This window comes from Natator depressus, chromosome 18 (assembly GCF_965152275.1).
Source record: "Natator depressus isolate rNatDep1 chromosome 18, rNatDep2.hap1, whole genome shotgun sequence".
NCBI lineage: Eukaryota > Metazoa > Chordata > Testudines > Cheloniidae > Natator > Natator depressus.
In genome coordinates, this window is record NC_134251.1 from 14,437,924 (window position 1) to 14,457,742 (window position 19,819).

Below are 19,819 nucleotides of genomic sequence, written 5' to 3' on the forward strand. Positions count from 1 at the left end.
ACAGCCCAAAGAGGAACCTCTTGCTCCGTAATGAAAGCAGGAATCTGCAAAATTCGCTACATGGCTGGGTCTCAAAGCCTCAGCATGTGGGGTGGCTGCCCGCAATAGGCTGGGAGTCTGGAATAGGCGTCCCAAGACTACAAGGACGTGTGCTGGGATGTGTCCTCCTTCTCACTCGCGGAACCAAACCATCATCCCCCGCAGCACTTCCCACTGTGGCTCTTTCCAGCCACAGACTCCAAAGTACTTGACAGGAAAGGACAAGTATCGCTAGCCACGTTTTACAGATAGGGGAACAGACAGGTGAGATGACTTGCCCTCGGTGTCAGTGAGTAGATAGCAAAGTTGGGACAGAACCCAGGCGTCCTGACTCTCTGTCCAGGATCCTGCCCACTGCACTACGTTGGGGAGGCGGTCATATGCCTAGTATGGCTGTTTCAGCACCACTATCCCCTTTGAAAAATAATCAGTGCACAGAATAGAAGGCACTCGATCTGAGCACCCTACCAGCTTTATATTTAAAAGGTGGGAACCAGGCAAAGCCCATGAGTCAAGCACCGGGAGAAGTTTGGACCCAGGTCTGAATTCGACAACGCAGCTTCATCTCCGCTTATAACTGCCCTCAGCATGGAGGGACGTCAGCTGGCTACAGTAGCCTACCCAGGCACAATGCAGCCATTAGAGGAGCCTCATCCCAGCTCCAGCCTCCCAAGCTCATCCCTGCCCGGCCAACCTGGGGAAAGACACTTTAGCCAAGAAGTTGATCCAAAGGCTGCCACTGGGCTCGAGATCCTGGCAACGCAGGCATCAAGGCTGAACAGGGAGCTGAAAGCCATTCAGCGTTTAACTGGCTGTGGCCACCCAATCAAGCTGCCAGGCAGCACCCCAAACCACACCCTCTTCCAGCCATGCTGCTGAGGGACCGGCTTTGCTCAGCAGCCATCCCATGGGATCCTTTGGTCTCCCACTGTACAGTTAAACAGTGAAGCCGGTGACTTGCAGCCCTTACCCTTTCCTTGCCGCTGATTTCCAGCTGGATCTCCTTCTCCCGCAGCTTCTTCCACTGAGCGTAATACTTGGTCAGAGGCATCCCCTCCTCCTTGACCTGCTTCTCCCATTGTTCCTGTGGGCGAGAGGGAGAAGACAGACGTTAGGCCAGGACCAGAGGCGTTCAAAGGCGGCTTTATGTAACACAGCAACGCAGAGAGCAGGCCCTAGGCTGACACAGACTGCAGACCACAGTCCTAGGTCCTGTTCCAAGCAGACATGGCCCACTGGACTGAGCCACCTGGGAACCTAGATTCTACATTGCAGAGCAAGGGCAGGGCCAAGTGTAAATTCAGAAGAGTCATTTAAGGCAACCACAGTATTACACACAGCATTATGGGGTCCGTCACACAGCAGAAAAAACCCCAGACCACCCCACATTAGCACATCTCGGCGCCTGGGTCAACAGATTCAGGCTCGCCCAGGCTCTAAAAGTAGCCACAGAGACGCTCCTGCTCGGGCTACGAAACTCGGCGAAGGGATGGGTCTCAGACCCTGAGCAGGAACATCTACATGGCTGTTTTTCGTGCCAGAGTCCACGCCTGAGTCTGTAGACCTGGGGTCAGAGACCCATTGCTGAGGATTTGTTGGGGATTTCCTCCCCCGCAGTGTAGACATGCCCATTGATATAAAGGCAAGGGACAAGATTTTCCCCGAGCGACTGCTAGTTTTGGGTGCTTAGCTGGCAACACCTGAAAGGGGCCCAATTCAAAGGTGCTCAGCACTTTCCAAAATCCACACCCCTCTTAGGTGCCAAGCTGGGCAGCCCAAAAAATCACTGGTCACTTTGGAAATTCTGGCCCTTACAGTCAGAGTTCAAACAAATACCCTTCGTATCCACAGTGGAGATACAGCCTGTGAGACCAGCACAGGGGGCTTGGCAAAGGAAGAGATCTGCAGGGGAATGCTAGACACACTAGGGACTTTGGGAACTGTTCCACACAGAGCAGCATCCATACACTAGAACATGGGACAGTGGGGTTCAGGCATAACCTCAGGCCAGAGGATTCAAGCCTAGTGGCCTAAAGTTTTTGTTCCTAAATCCGTATTTTGGCACCTAACAGAAGCAGCCGGATCCTCAATGGTGCTGAACACTTGCAGCACTCATTGGGCATCTCTGAAAGTCGGCTCACTTCTATTTAGGGACCAATTGTTAAGCTCTTGGGCACGGAGGACTCCATGGGTCTGGGGGAGAAGAGACAGAGACAGACGCAGTAGGCTGACTTCAGCAGGATTTCTGTTCCTTTCATTTCTGGGAACTGTTGGGGCAAATCTGGTCCCCTAAAACTGTTTTGTATGAAGCTTTTTAAACAAAAAACCCACCTGCATTTGTAAAGCATAAATCTGACAGACATTTGCCTGATTTATTTTTAATTCTATTGCTAAAGTGTTTAGTTTTTAAACAAACATTCCCCAGCAGTGTCTGTCACCCAAACATCACAGCCCTGCGAAGGCAGAAAGCAAAACCAACTAATCTATGTTCGCTGTCCAAGAAGGGAGAAACAGGAGAAGTCTCATAAATAGTGGGAAGTAAATTAGATGGTTAAAATGTCTTTCGGCTTTGATCACCTGGCGTGTGATCGGCAAGAGGACCCGTTCAATTCAAATGCATTCTTTTTCATCCCTTTGCATCCCTTTGCCATAGATCCCACACAGATCGAGCCTTGCCATCTGTACTACGGGAGCGCCCAGAGGTGCTGCACCAGCACGTGGCGAAAGGCAGACTAAAGCAAGACGGGAGACCACCAGAAGGAACTGGCGAAGGAGGACAAGGGAAGGAGCAACAGGGATGTGTGGTCACACAGAGCCATTCAGGATCCAGCGGGGAAGGAGGGCGATCCAGACTCAAGCGTCACAAGCAAACACCGGCACACGCTGAGCAGCTGCGTGGCACGTTCGGTTTCCGGCCGTGGCAATGCACGGTCTCCAGGGGCATCGGTTTTCAAACTCCAAGCTTCTGTTTGCAGGAAAGTCAGGTTGGCCCTCTGGGAGCAGCTCGTCACAACTCAGCCGCGACAGCACACGGGCTGCTGGCGTCAACCGGGGCACAGGCCACCGGGGAAAAGTACGTTTAAAGAGTAATACATTGCCAAGACAAGACAGATAAAGAGAGCAGAGAGACAGCAGCTCCTCAATTTGCAGCAGGCCAGATCCTCAGCTGGTGGAAGCCGGCATGTATCTACTGAAGACTTCAATGGGGCCACAGCAATTTGCACCAGCTCAGGAACGGGCCTGCAGCAGGAAAGGGAAAAGAAGGCGCATCCGTGGTCTCTGCGCCATGAACAGCACTTTGGTAAATAAATGGCAGCTGGCTTGTCACACCCACATTCCAACGTTCTGGAATCTATTCATTGGGGAGAGTTGGGGGGGGTTTGTCTCCTTCCTCTGAAGCATCAGTGATGGCCCCATCTGGAGATGGGACACGGGAGAGAGTGGGCCAGGGCTCTGAGGTGGCACCAAGCATTCGCCGACACAGGTGCTTGGGTTCTTGCTCACGTGCTCAGGGAATAACTGATTGCCATACGTAGGGTCAGGACGCAATTCCCCCCCAGGTCCGATTGACAGTGACCTTGGCCTTGGGGGATGGGGGGGTTTCCACCTTCCTCTATAGCGTGGGGCACAGGTCATTTGCTGGGATTATCTGGGTATCTCTCACTTCATTCTGGTATTGGCACACCTCGCTCTGTCCTATTCTCTGCCTGTGGCACATCCTGGTTCAGTCTCCTGGGGGCTGCAATACTCTGGTCCAATTCTGCTTGTTGGGTTCAGTTCGTGGGTGCTGGGTAGTGTTGGTGGCCTGTGATACACAGGAGGTCAGACCAGATGATCTGGTGGTCCCTTCTGGCCTTAAACGCTATGATTATACACCCAAGAATAGGGACGACAGCATCAAGCCAAACAGCCCCTTTCGGGTAACGATGGGCCCGAAGCTTATACCACCCTTTTGGAGCGTTGGAAACACACGGCTCTGGACTGCGTGGCTTGAGTCCAGGCCTGCTTGCCAGTTATCTCCTCTGCTCTTCAACACGCTGACAGACACTGTGGTCTCTGGTGACGCAGGCCAGCAGACAGGCCTGTTGTCAGACGGCTCCACTCTGCTTTCAGTCCTGTTCGTCACAACAGCAAAAGTGGCAGAGTTGTCGTCCTTATGCACAGATCAGGGCTGCTCCTGGCTTCCAGCCAGAACTGAGCATTTCAGCAAAGCCTCCGACCATTCACTCTTCTCATGGAGGGAGGCTCTTTGTTCTGTCCAGTGTGCCCAGACATCTATTGTTTTTAATTGGTGACGGACCGGGAGGGCACGAAAATAATGAAAATACTCCCCTTGACTTTTCATTCTGAACCTCAATGGAAAAAGTTGAGCAGGTCAGACACCAAGTCCATCCCAGCTGCTTGCAATTCTCTTTCCCTCCAGCACTACTAATTATTTGGGACAAGGGGTGCTGAGCATGGATCGGGGCCCCATCATGCTAAACCCTGTACAAAACACGAAGACGGTCCCTGCCCCAGAGAGCTTCCAACCTAAGTAGGGGGCAACAGGCAAACAGCGAATGCAAGACATGGGGAGCCCAAGGAAACAAAATGACACTGGTCAGCAGAGGATGCAGCAGTCAGTCATTCTTCATTTACTGGCACAAAGATGGAAAATCCCAAAGTGGTTGTTGCCATCTTCCCTTAGCAGGGCACTTCCAAAACTGCGTCAGGCTCTCAGGCCTCTTTTAACATCTTGTTTCTGAGCTGTGAACCCAATCCCATGAGGTGCCAGCAGCACGGTGATGACCACGGTCTTGTTTATTCGTGATGTCAGCACTGCTCTAAGGACAGCCTCGCTCCTACAGAAAGTCACTGACTGGTCCAGGACCCTTCCTGGGTTACAGGGACCTTTGTGCGTGGGTTTTAATAAAACACGGAGCATGCTCACATGCCACGGCAAGGAGTATGGTGAAAGAACCTGCACAGGTGAGACAGCCCGTGCCCCCACGTGGGGACAGAAGCCATTATATGGGACCTAACCCTGCCATCCCAGCTGGGGATCTAGTCTCAGACCTCCTGTCCTGTGATGGCAGCTGGTTCCAGGGCCACAGATGTTCTTAATATAAAAGTTCCCTGCATTTTCCCTGCTGAAAGTGAAGCCCATGACTTCTGGTCTTGCCCTCAGACTGAAGGTAACAGCTAATCCCCATTTTCTCCAAGGTGCCTTTATGGTGGGAGGGGAAGGAGGGATGCATTTGCTCTCTCCCCCCACCTCTTTTCTCTGTGCTGAACCTCTCCTAACCTTTGCTCCCCAAGCCCCTTCCACTGGTTTTGCAGCTTTCCTCTGAATTCTCCCCGCTCTTTTCCACCTTTTCCCCAGGAATCAGGAGACTCGCGATGCACCAGAGGCCGAGCACAATGGATGAGAGGGTCCGGAGAGAGGGACAGTGCCACGGCAGATGCTGGCTGTGCTGGGAAAGGTCTCAGGAGCAGCTCATTTTCACCAAGGTGTTCAACGGAGTCCCCAGGCGAAAGGGAGCAGGGAACAGCTGCCGGTGCAGGAGACGGAGCTTTCTCGGGGGCCAGTCCAAGACCATGGAACAGACTCTCACAAGGACCATCACAAACTTCGCCACCTTTCCATCCAAGGGCCAGACGCTCTTCTCCGACCTGCCTTCTCTAATACAAACACAGCAGAGTGGACAAAACAAAACCCAGAACACTCCCAGAGTGCAAGAATCACACGTGCTGTCAAGATGAGACAGAACGAAGCCGAAGTGCCGACGTTAGTCCCGTCACTTATCGACCTACTGGAAGGTGCTCAGATAGCCAGCTGAGGATGGCGGGGTCAGAACCTCTACAGAACAGAGTAAGTTTATCCTGGTTTCAGACAGGCTGGCTATCTCTGCAGACACACAGCTGCAGGCCCCGGTGCGCTAATTCCCCTGCCTGCATTTCATGTCACTGCACCAGAGACCCATACCGGTGCCAAGGAGTCTATGGCCAGGGTTGGCACGCTGCGCTCCGGGATTAAGAGTTAGCAGCAGGCTCCGTTCTCTGCCTGGCTCCCCCCAGTAAAATATTCATTAATGCATTAATCCTATTAGCATCAGAGTCGGCTTCTCAAAGCAGCCTGGGCTCTGGAATATTGCACTTAAAAAAAGATTTAACGTGAGTCATCACCCGTGATTCAGAGTTGGATGGGGGCAGGCGAGCAGACATCCAGCACGGCTGCTCCCCCACGGCAAGCAGCTCACAAAGATGCAAAGGGTAGTTTAGCAATCGAAGCATCAGGTTTGACGTCTCTAGTCTCCCTTCAGTTGCAGGTTCAAATCCTGGCAGGCCCCCCAGTGTCCTTTAGAAGAAGATAATCTAGGCCCATGCAGTATAGCAGAGATGGGTGAAGCTCAAAGTTTCCCAGACACATTCGCTACTCCCGGGGACTGCAGAAACGTCTTCATGAAACAAGTCACATTCATGAACTTTATTCCTGTAGAGCTGTTCCCCACAAATCCACATCTCTTAAAAAATAATTCTGCTCTGCTAGAGAGCCGCCTTTGAATTGAACCAAAAGCCAGGCTGGGAAAAGTGCAGTCCCTAGAGATACAGTTTAGTTCTAAGCGGAATTTTTCTCTGCCCCTTTTTCCGTCACTCTCTGAGTTTGTTTTCACTTGGCCCCTTCTCTTCTCCATTTTTTCCTGATCCTTTCCCCGCCCAGCACGCATTGGATTGCTTTTCTCTGCTCCCTTCTCATCCTCTCCCCTAAGCAAGATGCAAAGCTAAGAAGAGTCTGAGATGAACTTTCCGAGCCCATGAGGTCAGAAGGGGTGGACAGTGAGATGAGTTTGGCTGTTCTCTGGGCAGGGCCTTTTGTGACAGAACTTAGAGCTGGGGCCTTGTCTGATCTGTGTGGCCACTATTAAGTTACAGTAGCGTCTAGAGGCCCCAACCAAGATTGGGACCCCACTGTGGTGGGTGCTGCGCACACACCCAACGATGGACAGCCCCTACCTGAAGAGGTTGGTTTGAACAGAGAAGACGAAGGGTGGAAAGCAAAGCAGAGAACAGGGAGGTAAAATGACTCCCCCAAGGTCATACGCAGAGTCAGGGAGAGAACCAGCCTCGCGGCGTCCAGTCCAGTGTCCCCCCCACTCCAACATGCTGCCTCTGTTAAACAAGCTCTTCCCAGGACAGCAGGGACTCCATGTCCAGGGGCAGGACTCCCCCAGCTCTGCAGCGAGTTTGTTAGCAGCTGCCTCGGTGGGGTGCTTGTTTCCCTGCTGTGGCACGAAGAGCAAGGGAAGCGGGCGGTCAGACAGGCCTGGGGGGGAAGGTACCAGGGCTCTGCTTGCTGCTGCAGAGCGTGCGACCCAGTAACATCCCCCTTCCCCCCCGCCTGGCACATGTGCATGGACGGGAATTCCAGGGAGCATTTGCTCTCAATTGCTCCTGCTGGCAAGGGAGACAAACAGATGTTTGGCCTCCCTTCCTCCACCCTCTCTGGCAGTGATTTGCTGCCACATACATTGTGAGGTTGGAGGCAGGCCGGTGAACTCAACCCACATGCAGAGGGGCACGGCAAGCCTTTCTGGGAAGCCAGGCCCCTGCGCTAGCTCGGGCTCTTGCCCCTTCTCGGAAATCGACACCATCTCTTCGCAAGGACTCCATAGAGGACTCTGAACTGCTCCGCAGGTGCATGAGAAGGGCCATCATCCCCTTCCTCCCCCAGGAGCGCAGTGTGCACCCGCCGCTCCCCCCATTCCCAGCGGTCGATGCTATTCCACTACTAACTGCTAACGTGCACAAGGAGGCACAAGCTACGCCCCCCCGTTCCCCCTCGGGCAATGGCTCCCGCCTCTCCATGGTGCAGAGAGCAGCAATCACACATTCTGATGGGAACACAGGCATCCCTGCACAGCGGAGCCATAAGCTGCTGCTATACCCCTTTAAACTCTCAAAACAACTCTGAAGCTTGCATACCCCTGAAGCTTGCATGGAAATCGAGCGCTCCCCTACGCTTCCCAGTGCAGCCCATGTGCCGCTGCACTTCGGGGGTCAGCCCAGACTGACTCTTGCCCCTTTCAGCAGCCAGCCGCTGCAGGTGCGATATATAAACCAGGCGCTGCGCAGGCAACCAAGTGTTAAAATTAATTATCTTGTTCTGATAAACCGGGCTGCAGCCTGAGCTGCTGGGAGCAAGCAGATAATTGCATAGTTGCTGGAAACCCTTTTTATTTAGCGAATGATCTTACCCGGCCCCACACCTCGCGGAGAGACCCAGAGGCTGAAATCTCCACCTCTGCAGAGCGGGTGGGTGGTCACGGCACCGACGGGAGAGGAGGGGAAGGGGGGGAAATAAAATGAAAAAAGCCTTGCTCCAGATGGGAAACCTAATCCCTTTGGCAAGACAGTCCGATCCAGAAAGGCATTTATAGAACCAAAGAATACTTAGTCACTTCAAAACCAGTTCCATCAGCCCCTTAATCCCAGAACAACGCTGCTGCGGCCTGGCGCTGATACACCAGGATTTGAAAGGATAATTTCCCTGCAGTCCACGCAGCTGAGCGTCTGAAGATAAATTTGTCTGCAGAGGAACTCCTGCTCCGTGCCCGGCACTAACAGGTGGAGCCTTTCCCAACACAGATCTTCAGCCAATTCCCATCGGCGCAGAGTGGCAAATGCCAGCTCGCTCCGACCCCACGGGCTCTTCTGGAGGACGAAATATTTTCACCTCTCCTTCCCTGCCTGGAAGGGAAAGATCCCACCCCAGAGACCCAACGCAACAGCATACAAAAATCTGTTAAATGGGACAGCAACTGAGAGTCTGGATTCAGAGCGGGGTTTCATATGTTCCAGGTCTCAGTGGTGAATGGGTCCCAGGAGAGGGTCTGGCCCAAGAAAGAGAGAAATAAAAATTAACAGGTTCAGGATGAGGGAAGCAGAGTTGAGCTGAATTCCCTGGCCATGCTCGCTCCCTTTCCCCTCTCTGGGGGCCTAGCTTGGAGCAGACAGGCTACAGGCCAAGGGGAGAGATGCTGGAAAGCAGCATCTCCACCACCACACAGCCAAGAACCATTCTCAGAAGAGGTCAGCGTAGGTAAGCCTGAGAATTTGAGGGTAAGAAGATGATGGAATAGAATTTCCACCTCCCCAACCTCTTCCACAATCATGCAAAGCATGTGTCAGTCTTGGTCAAGCCAGGATAGGAGGAAATTTCACACCACAGCCCAGAAAGAGACTGTCCAAAGCTTCTCTCTCTCTCTCTCTCTCTCACAGCCCCGCTCCTGGCCTCATAGACTGTAAGGGAGAAGGGACCATGGTGATCATCTAATCTGACCTCCTGCACATTGCAGGCCACAGAACCTCACCCACCCCTCCTGTAATAGACCCCCAACCTCTGGCTGAGATACTGAAGTCCTCAACACATGATTTAAAGACTTTATGTTCCAGAGAATCCACCAGAAAAGACTCACAGAACAGCTGTACAGGCTGCTCTTCTAAGACAGGCCCATATTAAAAGGCATGAAAAAGCAAGATTGCGTGGGCTCAGAGGACGGGAAATGAGCCAGGGAGCTTCTGATCACTAGGCCGATGGTTTAAATCCAGCCCAGCAGCCGTGGGAAGCTGCCACCACGCAATGGCTGCCTGGTGGCCTGTAAGAAATGAGCCAGGTGGGTCTCTATCCAGTTCCCAATGGGCAAGTGTCCACTTAGAAGAAAACTGACCATCACCACGACCAGTTCTAGCCACTCCCTTGTTGGACGTCTCACCAGAGAGGACGGAGCTAGAATGGCCCCAGGAAACTGGAACTCCCTTCTTGTGCCTGGAAGGGAAGCTCATCTTTGCCGGGCCAGCTCTGTGCAGAGAGGGCTTTCAAGGTAGGTGACACCTGACTGCCAGCCCCACTGAAGCTAATGGCAAAAATCCCAGCTCCTCCTGCGGGAGCAAAGTGAAGCCTCTCAAAGCCCACCCTCCCGCTTCGGAACCGTCAGCCCTGCCCCCTTCCCGGGCCTTACAGTCCCCACTCTCAGTCTTCCATTTGTAAAGAAAACCCCTCACTGCAGCCACAGTCGGAGGCCAAAAGCCCCCCGCGCATTCCCTCAGCAGCTACTGCCTGCACCAGGGTCGATTCCCCACGACGCGCAGGGACGGGGGCCTCTGACATCTCAGGCACCCGCTCCCCTTCCTCTCCACTCCACATCCGACTCGCCCCCAAGCTTTAAAGCAGAACGACCCAGTGCACACTGGCTCCTCCAGGCCTTGGTGGCTTTCCTCGGCGTCCAACGTAGAGATGTCTACACGCTACGCACAACGGCTCGGGCTGCGGGGGGGGAAACGTCCCAGAGCCCATCGGCCAGCAGTTCTGGAGGCACAATGCCCAGAAGTCCCGCTCTCACAGCCTGCAGCTTATTGCTTGGCACTGATTTTAGACTCCCGTCTCCAGGCGAACAAGGAGAATCTAACCAGGGCACTCATTTTAGAAACACAAAGTGCTGGAAATCAGCTGAGCAACAAAAGTATTATCCCCCATCCTGCACCCCGGACGGAGGCAGGCAGGCAGCCAGGGATCATGAGCCAGCAAAGCTCCTAGAGAGGAGGTGAGGTCCCTCCTCCAGCTGTCACTCCTCTGGTGGCCTCCACAGATCTGAAGAGGGACAGGCGAGTTGCAAGAGACTTCTTCAGGAGAAGGCCCAGCCGATTACCACTGAAAAGGAGCGTCCCTAATAGGAGCACACATCCTTCTGGTGATCCATAACAACGGGTGTAATTTAGGGACTACGTTTTCCATGATGCTGTTGGCCAGGGAATTTCGCCAGCTACAGTCCAGCGCAGCCCACGCTATTTTGCAAACGTCCAACACGCCCCGGGCGTACCCATTTCCATGACCTCGCCCCTCCTCCCGCTGCCAGAGTCTTAACCCCAGTTGCGGAGTCAGACTGTCTTTCCAGGAAGCCGAACTCAAAGTGGCCAACTCACCACAGCCTCCCTGCTGGCCACGCCGAAGGTGGCTTTCTGACGCCGACTGGCAATGTAGGCAGAATTTTCCTGCAACTTCTCCAGGAGCTGCCGGATCGCTTTGCAGTAGTTGGCGATCTTGCATTCCTTCAGGAAAGATTTGAGCTGGAGAGAGAAGAAAGGAAGGGGAGAAAGGCAGAAAATGAACGACATGTAATAGTTTCCATTAACTGATCCCACGAAAAAAACCGCCTCCCTTGGAGAGAGGCAGCAAAGGGCTCCTCGTTCTCTCCGTTCGCAACCACGGCCCAGCCATTACCCGTCTCCGCTGCCACGGTGCTTCACCCTCGTCTTAACAGATGGACCAACGCACCGGATGTCAGCACGGAGGTCAACTGGCAACGCCTTGCTCAGAGATGGCTCCCGGCATCCCTTATCACAGCTTATATCTGGAGAGGACGTCGAACCATCAGGCTGGAAACTCCTCCACGGCCTGAAACCAGAGCTTCCAGCTGCCGTAGAATCACAACCCACCTGGTCCCTGCTCAGGCACGAGGCAGGACTGGAACACCAAGGGCAGTGGGGGGAGATAGAGGGGCATGAGCAGAACTGGGGAGCCCAAGACTGGAACAACGAGGTGGGGGGGGGGCAGATAGAGGGGCACTAGAAGAGCTGGGGGAGGGGCAGAACTGGACTTCCAAGGAGGGGGGGTGGTCAGGATTGAGCTGCATCCGGAAGAGTCATCTGGGGCGACGTTTACACAGGACCTCCCTGCACCGCCCCCAATTCCAGCCAATGCCTCTCACTTTTCCAGAGTGCAAACCCCACACGCCCTCCCCACATCATCTGCAAAATGAACCTCTCTGTGGGCAGCCGTGAGGCCTCCAACTGGCCGATTATTTCCTCTTGGACCCGATGTCTCCTGCGGAACCCTTGGGCTCCCAGCCCGCACAGCTCAGAAACCACAGACGCTACCGCCGGCCTGCGCAGAGACCCTCCCCGTCACCGAGGAGCTGCCCTGGCCTCCCGCTGGCCAGGAAACAAACTTCGGTTTCACTAGACAATGAGGGTATTTTATTCCAACCAGATCGAGATGTGTTTTTCGCCTGCAGCCTCGTCCTTAAACAACGTCCCCCATCCTGCTCCCAATCCCAACCAGCCCCCCGCCCCCTCCCCCCCAGCTCTGCACCCACTCTTTTCCGGCTCAACTCCGCCCTCCCCCCAAGACGAGCGGAGGCCACGTCCCTGTCCCTGCTGGCAAAGGGCTGCAGAAGCAAGGTGGACGAACTGACAAGTAGATTTCCTCCCAGGTACATTACATTGCTTGCCAAATGCTCCCGCCCTCGGCACAGAGGAGCTCTCCAAGGCGGCTCCTGGCCAGAGCCACACACAAAGAGAAACCCCACCAGGGCAGACAAATGGCTAACCGTCAGGGAATCCAAAGCAGAGGGTGAAAGGCCAGCAGGTCGCTTCCCCTGCAGTGCATATGCCTCGCTAACCTGCGGCCTCTGAGCCGAGAGTCAGCGTGGTCCAGCAGCGAGAGCAAGGAAAGGGCAGTCAAGAGTCTGGCGTTCTGGTTCCAGCTCTGCCACTGACTCGCTGAGGGGCCTCGGGAGAGTCACACAACTTCCCTGCCTCTGTTCCCCCATCCAAAAAATGAGGCTCATTCTGTAACTGCCTAACGCAAAGGGGGGTGTTGGGAGGGTTAGATCAGTTAATGTCCATAGCGAGCTTGGAACAGGTAAAGCAACATGAGGGGACAAAGTACTACACTGCCCAGCTAACAGCACACACAGGTGTGGGGCAGAGGCTTGTTTTACTTTGATTTCATACACTCGTTACTCAGAGTGGGACAGGGCCCCAAAGGCAGGACTGCAACAGCCACTCCCACCTCACTCTGATCTACCAGGGAGTTGGGAAACTGCCGGAACTGAGGAGGAGGATGGGCTGAGAGGAAGGATAGGCTTGAGGTTCAGGCACTGGACTGGAGATCTGGGTTCAGTTCTTGGTTTCGCCATAGACTGTATGCATGACCTTGGGCAAGTCACTTAGTCTCTCTGTGCCTCGGTTTCCCCTCTGACCTTTTGTCTCAGCTATCTTTGGAGCGGGGATCGTCTCTCTAAGTACATACAGCACCACAATGGTGCAATGGTACCCTGATCTCAGCTGGGGCCTGCAGATGTTACTGTAAGACAGATCACAAGTCTCCGATTGACCAACTCGGTCTTCAGAAGCCCTGCGTGAGGACAAGAGAGAAAGCGAGGTCAGTCCCACAAACTGCATCCCTCGGGAGGCAGGTACCCCTGTGACCGAGAGGTGACACACCTGCTCTGTGCTCACGTCCCCCACCGCTGGCAGCCCGCACAGCACTGCAGGAAAAGCCAGTCATTGGCTCAAGTTTGCTACGCACATGGTGAATCCTCTCCAGTCACCCTAAAGCACGTCCCTTCGTTGCACACCTCCACTCTATCCCCCATATTCTACACGATCCTAAGTTCTCCTTCAACCTCAGAAACGCCAGGGTTAATATATATTGCTGCCCTCTCCCTAAAGAGGTGTTTAAAAACCGGTCAGTAAAACAGCTTTTCTGCTGCTCAAATCCCCCCAACTCCTCCTAAAATATGTATCTTTAGGTGCTGCATATTTATCTTCACCCAGGGATGCATTTGTCATTTTATTTATCTCGCCGGATCCCCGCAGCTGCAGCTCGAGATCCATTTCATCCGTTGCGATGTACGTTATCATTTTTCTTTTGCTGCAGAAGTGTCGCCAGAAATCCTGCCAAATCTCAAGCCCTATCTGTGCAGTTCAGCGCGGCTTGTTTGCTCCCTTCCCCGCCATCCCGCCCCCTCCCTGTTCCCCTGCTATCTGCCTCGGATATTAACGAGAGGTAATGAGATCTCAACTCCAGCTCTGGCTCCTGCGTTAAAAGACGGAGACAACCCAGAAGGCTGGAGCAGACAGAGAGGAGGGAGCGAGTGGGTGAATGTGTGTGCGCGCGTCTCCACTTCGCCAAATCGCACAATTGTATCTTCCCAGAATATGGGAAGCCGGGGGGTGTGTGTGAGAGACAAGCGACATCTCGCACCAGCTCCCAGCTAAGCAGCCCTGTGATTAGCAGGATTGATTCTGTCAGCCTGCCACGCCAATGGTTTACACCAGCGGAGACCACAGCAAAACACACCATTCTCCTTACTGGAAAAGATGCAGGGAGCTATAAATGATCTGAAGCAGCCGGGCTTGTGTGTTCCAGGCAAACCGACCCAACCCCAGCCCGCCACCCCAAAAACAAAGGAACGAGAGCATGCAAGCCAGAGCAGAGAGGAAGGCAGCTGGAGCGGCACATGGCAAGGACCATCCACAGTTCCTGCCCTTCTGCCTAGCCACAGATGATGCCCTCCCCTGCCTGTCCCCCGGCCCTCGTTCTGGTGGCTGTCCCCTTTTCCCGTGCCCTTGCTGTATGTTGCTTTCCCTCTGGCAGGGGGCTAGGGAAGGAACAAACAGCCTCCTCTAAAGTCAGTTCTGATTCTAGTCTGAGAACCAGACTGCAGGGCGTGCACAGAGGCAGCCAGACCGGCACCTCATCAGAAGGGGGCTTAACCCTCACCGCCAACCCGCAGCCTCCCCCCGGGTCACTCCCGAGGCGCTGGGTAGAAGAGAAGCCTTTGAACCCCCTCCATCCTGCTGGCTCCACTTCCCTTTGATCTGCCCTCCTGCTTCCTGCTTTCCGGGCTGTCAAGTTCCGTTTGGAGTCGGTTCAGCCGAGCTTCTCCCAAAGCCACGGACCGGCAGCCGCGGAATCCGCCCTCTGCCAGCAGGACTCCGGTCCCAGCGCCAAGGCATTAGGAGGAGGTGAGCTCCAAGCGCCAGGAGGAGGGATTTTTAATCACTGAGTGGAGGTGTCCCAGGGACACGGCCTGCCTCCTGGGACCTCGGCTTTTGGAAATGCAAACCCAGCGCCCAGGCCCAGCAGACACACTGAGGCCGTGGTCAGCGGTGGCTACGCAGGAAATCAACAGGCTGTTCTATCCAGGCGCTTGTTGCACCACACTAATTATCTGCAGAAAGGCAGGCTAGGATGTGGGGTGTCTGGAAGCTACAGGGTGCTTGGTGCCAGGGGCCTGCGGGACACGCTCCATTCCAGCCACAGCACCAGCTCCGGATGGCTTTGAGGCCCTCAGCAGCTGCTGGAAACGACGCAGGGAGCAAAAGCTTTCATGCCTCTCTTGTTTATCAGTAAACGAAGAGGCAGGAGCGAGCACGGGAGCTGCTCTCCTAGCGCAGAAGAGCCCATCCGCTCGTGGCAGCAAAAGGCAAGGGCCTAGCCAGATTGCAGGCACCCAGCCCATCACCCCGCGCCTGGCAGGTGCTGGTCTGCAACACTGCAGCAAGGAGCAGATACGCCTCCCACAGGGCCAACGGTTCCCACGCTGAGAAGTCACCGCCAGATCAGCCAGAGGTGTCATAGCAACCAGGTGCATGGTCACTCACTAGCCAATGGTGTCTAAGCAGAGCAAAGATGCTTGCAGTACTGAGCAACGTGAGGGCAGCAAACCAACGCCAGTTCCCATATGCCACCCATCAACAGCGAGTTAAAAAAGGGAGCTGAGGGGGAACGGAGAGAGAGCAACATGTTCACTGAGCTCGGAGCGAAATTTAACTGTTCAGAACCAGTGACCCGCTGGTACCTAAATACAAGCCATCTGGCTCCCCCGCTGTGCCAGGTATCAGCTGACACATACAAACCCACCCGGGCAACACCCATCAGAAGGCAGGGCAGTGCGCCCGAGAACAGGGCTTGTTTGCAAGGGGACAAGGAAAGAGCACCGCTTCGTGGCACGGGCGCAAGGGGCCCTGGGGAGGGACAATAGGTCCTGCTACATGTGAGAGGGGAAAGGGGCACGTGTGTTATTTTGTGGTGGGTGAACGAGGAAAGGCTGGAGAAGAGAGCCCCATCTTGGGGTGGGCGCGTGAGGGGCTGTGGGGCAGGGAAGCACGTCACCTCATGGGGCACAGCTACTAACTCATGCCTGTTCTGGGAAACCCCATGCTGCAGAGCTAGAGCACCCAGAGCCAACCTGCATTCGTCAGTCACGAGGACACATTTGCAGTGATTAGATGCCCCTTTGTACCGCTCCCACGTCTCCCAGGGGAGATGTGAAATACAGAACTACCTCCTCACCCACCCTCATCCTCCTGCTGCCTTGAGGTTTCCCTTTGCCCACAGCCCCTGAGTGAAACCAGGGCCAAAAACATCTGGAGAAATGCCAAGGGAAATCATCACTGGGATAAAAGAGAGACCCCCCTCCCACCAGCGTCATTTCAAGCCTGCCCCAAATTCGCATGCCCCTGGCACAGGAAAGCACCTTACTTGAATGACAATTGGCAGGGTCAGCTCTGGGAATCCGATGCTGTGGGCTTGGCCATGGAGATATTCGAGCGTCAGGTCATACAGCTGCTCGATGAGGCCATCCTGGGTAAGGGGGGTGGAAGGAAAAAGAAATCAGATAAAAACCAAATCCCAAGCTGCCTGCACTCTGCCAGGGCCCTGAGCTCTCTGGGGCCAGGGCTCTGTGCCACCTGGGGTCCTGTGGGTGGAAGAGAAACAGATGGGGATGCTAGGATGTGAGATGGGCCCATGTGAAGATCTCTCTCAGTACGCAGACCACAGAACAAGCCACCCTAAGAGGTGACACTGGACGCACTGCTCATGCCTTCTTGTGCCTCTGTCACCCCAGCTGAACCAGGTACAAACTCCACGTGGAATCCAGAGGCATCGGAGCTGAGGAAATAAACCCCTTACAAAATCCACCCTGGTGCAACCATGCTGACTTCAAAGGAGCTGCCTAGGGATTTGTTTCGCTCACTCTGTACTAGGCGTTAGAGCATGAATCCTGGGGTGGAAGGCAGGGGGAGGGAGGTTCCATGTGACAGGTAGGGGGGTGCCACATACCCGGAAAGCCTTCTCCTGCAGGTTAGCATTGGACAGCTTCAAGATGACTGCAAAGTTAATGGGCTTGGCACTCATGCGGCCTGGCTTCTTATTGAAATCCACTTGCTGGAAAATCTGCAATAGAAGAAAATCCGGTGTAAAAATGATAAAACCTGCAGCGGGCAGAGAGAGAGAGGAAGAAAAACTAACAAGACCACAGCCTCGCTGAAAGGCCTGTGGGCCAGGTCCCAGATCAGCTGACGTCACTTGCAAACCTCCCATTGCCTTGAACAGCACAGCGCTGAGCCTGGGTGAGCGTAAACTGCTTTAAAGACAAAGCCTGGTGATGCTCCTCCAAAGCAGAGAAGGATTATCCACCATTGCACAGATGGGTAAACTGCGGCAGAGAGTAAGTGACTAAACCAGTCATACAACGTCAGGGGCAGAGCTGCGACTACAACCCAGAAATCCCAAACCACCCCCCCACCCCACATTCCCCAGCTCTAACCACTAGTCTTCATTTCTTCCTAAGTATCCTACTCATGCCCTTGGCAGATTGCAGAGCAAGTCCAGGATCAGACGCCTCGTTCGGCTAAAGCTTTGGAAACCTGCACACGAAAGATGCGACAGAAGCATGCTGCCCAACAAAACCCCTTCTTACGCAGAGATGCGAGTAATCAGAAGCTTGCTCCTGAGCAGAGCTGAGCCTTAAGAGGTCAAACAAAACACAGCCCAAGAGTATTTTCCAGTGGTCCCTTACAATAATGGGCTTCTCTACCGACAGCAAGACTTCGGGCTGTGTTTAGCACATGCTCATTCACGGACAGCCCACATCTATCCTCTTTTTTTCACTGCAACATCATCGTGACATTTCCTAGGGAGCATATTTCACAAGCCACCCTTCATCAGCAGGGACTCCTTTTGCACGCTGCACCCCACGGCAGCGGAGGCTGCCGTGTCCATCATATCATGGCCTTGAAATAAGGGAGAAAGCGCAGATTGTTCTCCAAGGCTACATCTGCATCCACCCGTTAGACCAGAGGTGGGAAAACTACGGCCCATATCCAGCCCGCGGGACCGTCCTGCCCAGTCCCTGTGCTCCATGTGCTAGCATCCCCGGCCTCTTGCTGCAGCCCCCCCCCCCCCCCCTTGCGCAGCCTCAGTGTACTGCACCGCCGGTGCTCTGGCCCGCCACTCCTTCCGGGGAGCGTGGCAGGCTCCGGCATGGTAAGGGGGCGGAGAGTCCTGGGGGGCAGTCAGGGGACAGGGAGCGGTTGGATGGGGCGGAGGTCAGGGGGACGGTCAGGGGACGGGGAGCATGTGTGGGGGTTTGGATAGGCGTGGGAGTCCTAGGGGGCCTGTCAGGGGCGGGGGGTCCTGGGAGGGGGCAGTCAGGGAACAAGGAGCGGGGGGGTTGGATGGGTCAGGGGTTCTGAGGGGGGCAGTCAGGGGGCGGGAAGTGGGAGGGGGCCAGGCTGTTTCGGGAGACACAGCCTTCCCTACCTGGCCCTCCATATAGTTTTGCAACCCCGATGTGGCCCTCGGGCCAAAAAGTTTGCCCACCCCTGCGTTAGACACAAGGGGAAAACCTGTCCCTTTCCGGGCACAGAGCAGTGGCCGCACAGTGAGAGATCAAACCAGGAGCGCTCCGGCAGCTCGTCCAGAACCCCAGGGCACAGGCATGTCTTATACTCAGCACACCGTACACGGGTTCTTCTGTGGGCTGACGTCAGCCCCCAGGGACAGGGGTCAGTAGCGCTTGGTTGCCCGCCACTTGCCGCTGCCCCGCCTGAGATCTACTCCCTACAGGAGTAAGACGGCAGCTCGCTCCCCCATGGACCATTGGCATCTCTGGAGAATCAGCCAGTGAGAGACAGTTTGGGGAGGTGGATACTTGTCCCCTGGCAAGAGGTCTAACCTCAGACAGGGCAGGCCACCATATGCCACCTCCGGCTTCTGGAGACAGCCAGCTCAGGTGCCAATATTTAGCAGCCTCAGAATATTCTGCTGCAGGGTCTTCTCCTCCACCTTGGGGATTCCCTGCCTCTTAAACACCACACTCTGAGGCTGCGCTCAAGTAACATGCATCCTCTGACTGTTCCTGCTCTGCACCCAGCCGTGGGAGCATCGCCCCTGGGACACCCCAGAGCTCAACCAGCATCGCAAGTGTGGGCAGAGGACTCTGGGTGCTGGGGCAAGAGGGTCCAGGTCACATTGCTGCCCCCAGGCCAGAAAACCACACAGTCAGCGATCGATTCTTTGCATTTGATTTGTCAGGCCAGGTTATCGGGGAGGAAGGGCCGAGCTCGGTGGCTTGTGAAAACAAAGAGCCCCTCTCCAGGGAATCGAAGCTACAAACCTCGTTATGCACAATTATTTCTTTGGCCGAAACAGCAGTATTGATCCCCTCAGTCAGACGCATGAAAGCGGAAGGCGTTGGGCTTTGTGGGACCGTGCATGCCGGCGGCCGAGGGGGGGGAAATGCAAGCAGACTTTTTGAGGCACTTGCCAGAGGGGCCAGGTGGAAGGGACAGAGGCTAGCGACATGGCTGGGAGGGAGGGGCGAAGTGTAGACACCCTGGGGCAGGCTGGAGAGAACACGGGAGGCGGGGGGGGGGGGGACACTAGAGGGCCAGAAGACTCACAGGCCAATGATCTGGCTGAAGTTGGGATAACATCTGTTACCCAGAGGAAAGGACGTGGCAACCTACGGCGGCGGGAGTGGGCCATCTGGCTTATACACAGGGTCACTCATTTCTACATCTAGAGGGTCCCTCTTATACACAAGTATATACGGTTCTCATTGCCAGCACCACCCCACAGCAGCCAATTTACAGCAATCCCTGCCACCCTGTCCAGTGCCCATTACCTTCACCTTGGGTCTCCGCACAGGCCAGCTAACTCCAGCCC

The 19,819-nt window shown here is 54.9% G+C and overlaps 1 protein-coding gene across 2 annotated transcripts in view; it reads right to left on the minus strand.

Moving 5' to 3' along the window:
• The window catches only part of NOC2L (NOC2 like nucleolar associated transcriptional repressor), an 81,180-nt gene that overhangs the window by 26,739 nt on the left and 34,622 nt on the right, over nt 1–19,819 (minus strand). For both annotated transcript variants that reach the window (XM_074975454.1, XM_074975452.1), the window contains exons 13-16: nt 16,931–17,044; nt 16,349–16,450; nt 10,999–11,142; nt 1,010–1,123 (exon numbers count right to left, since the gene is read on the minus strand). In XM_074975454.1, the coding sequence (XP_074831555.1) occupies nt 1,010–1,123; nt 10,999–11,142; nt 16,349–16,450; nt 16,931–17,044 (474 nt within the window). The remainder of the gene's footprint in view (nt 1–1,009; nt 1,124–10,998; nt 11,143–16,348; nt 16,451–16,930; nt 17,045–19,819) is intronic.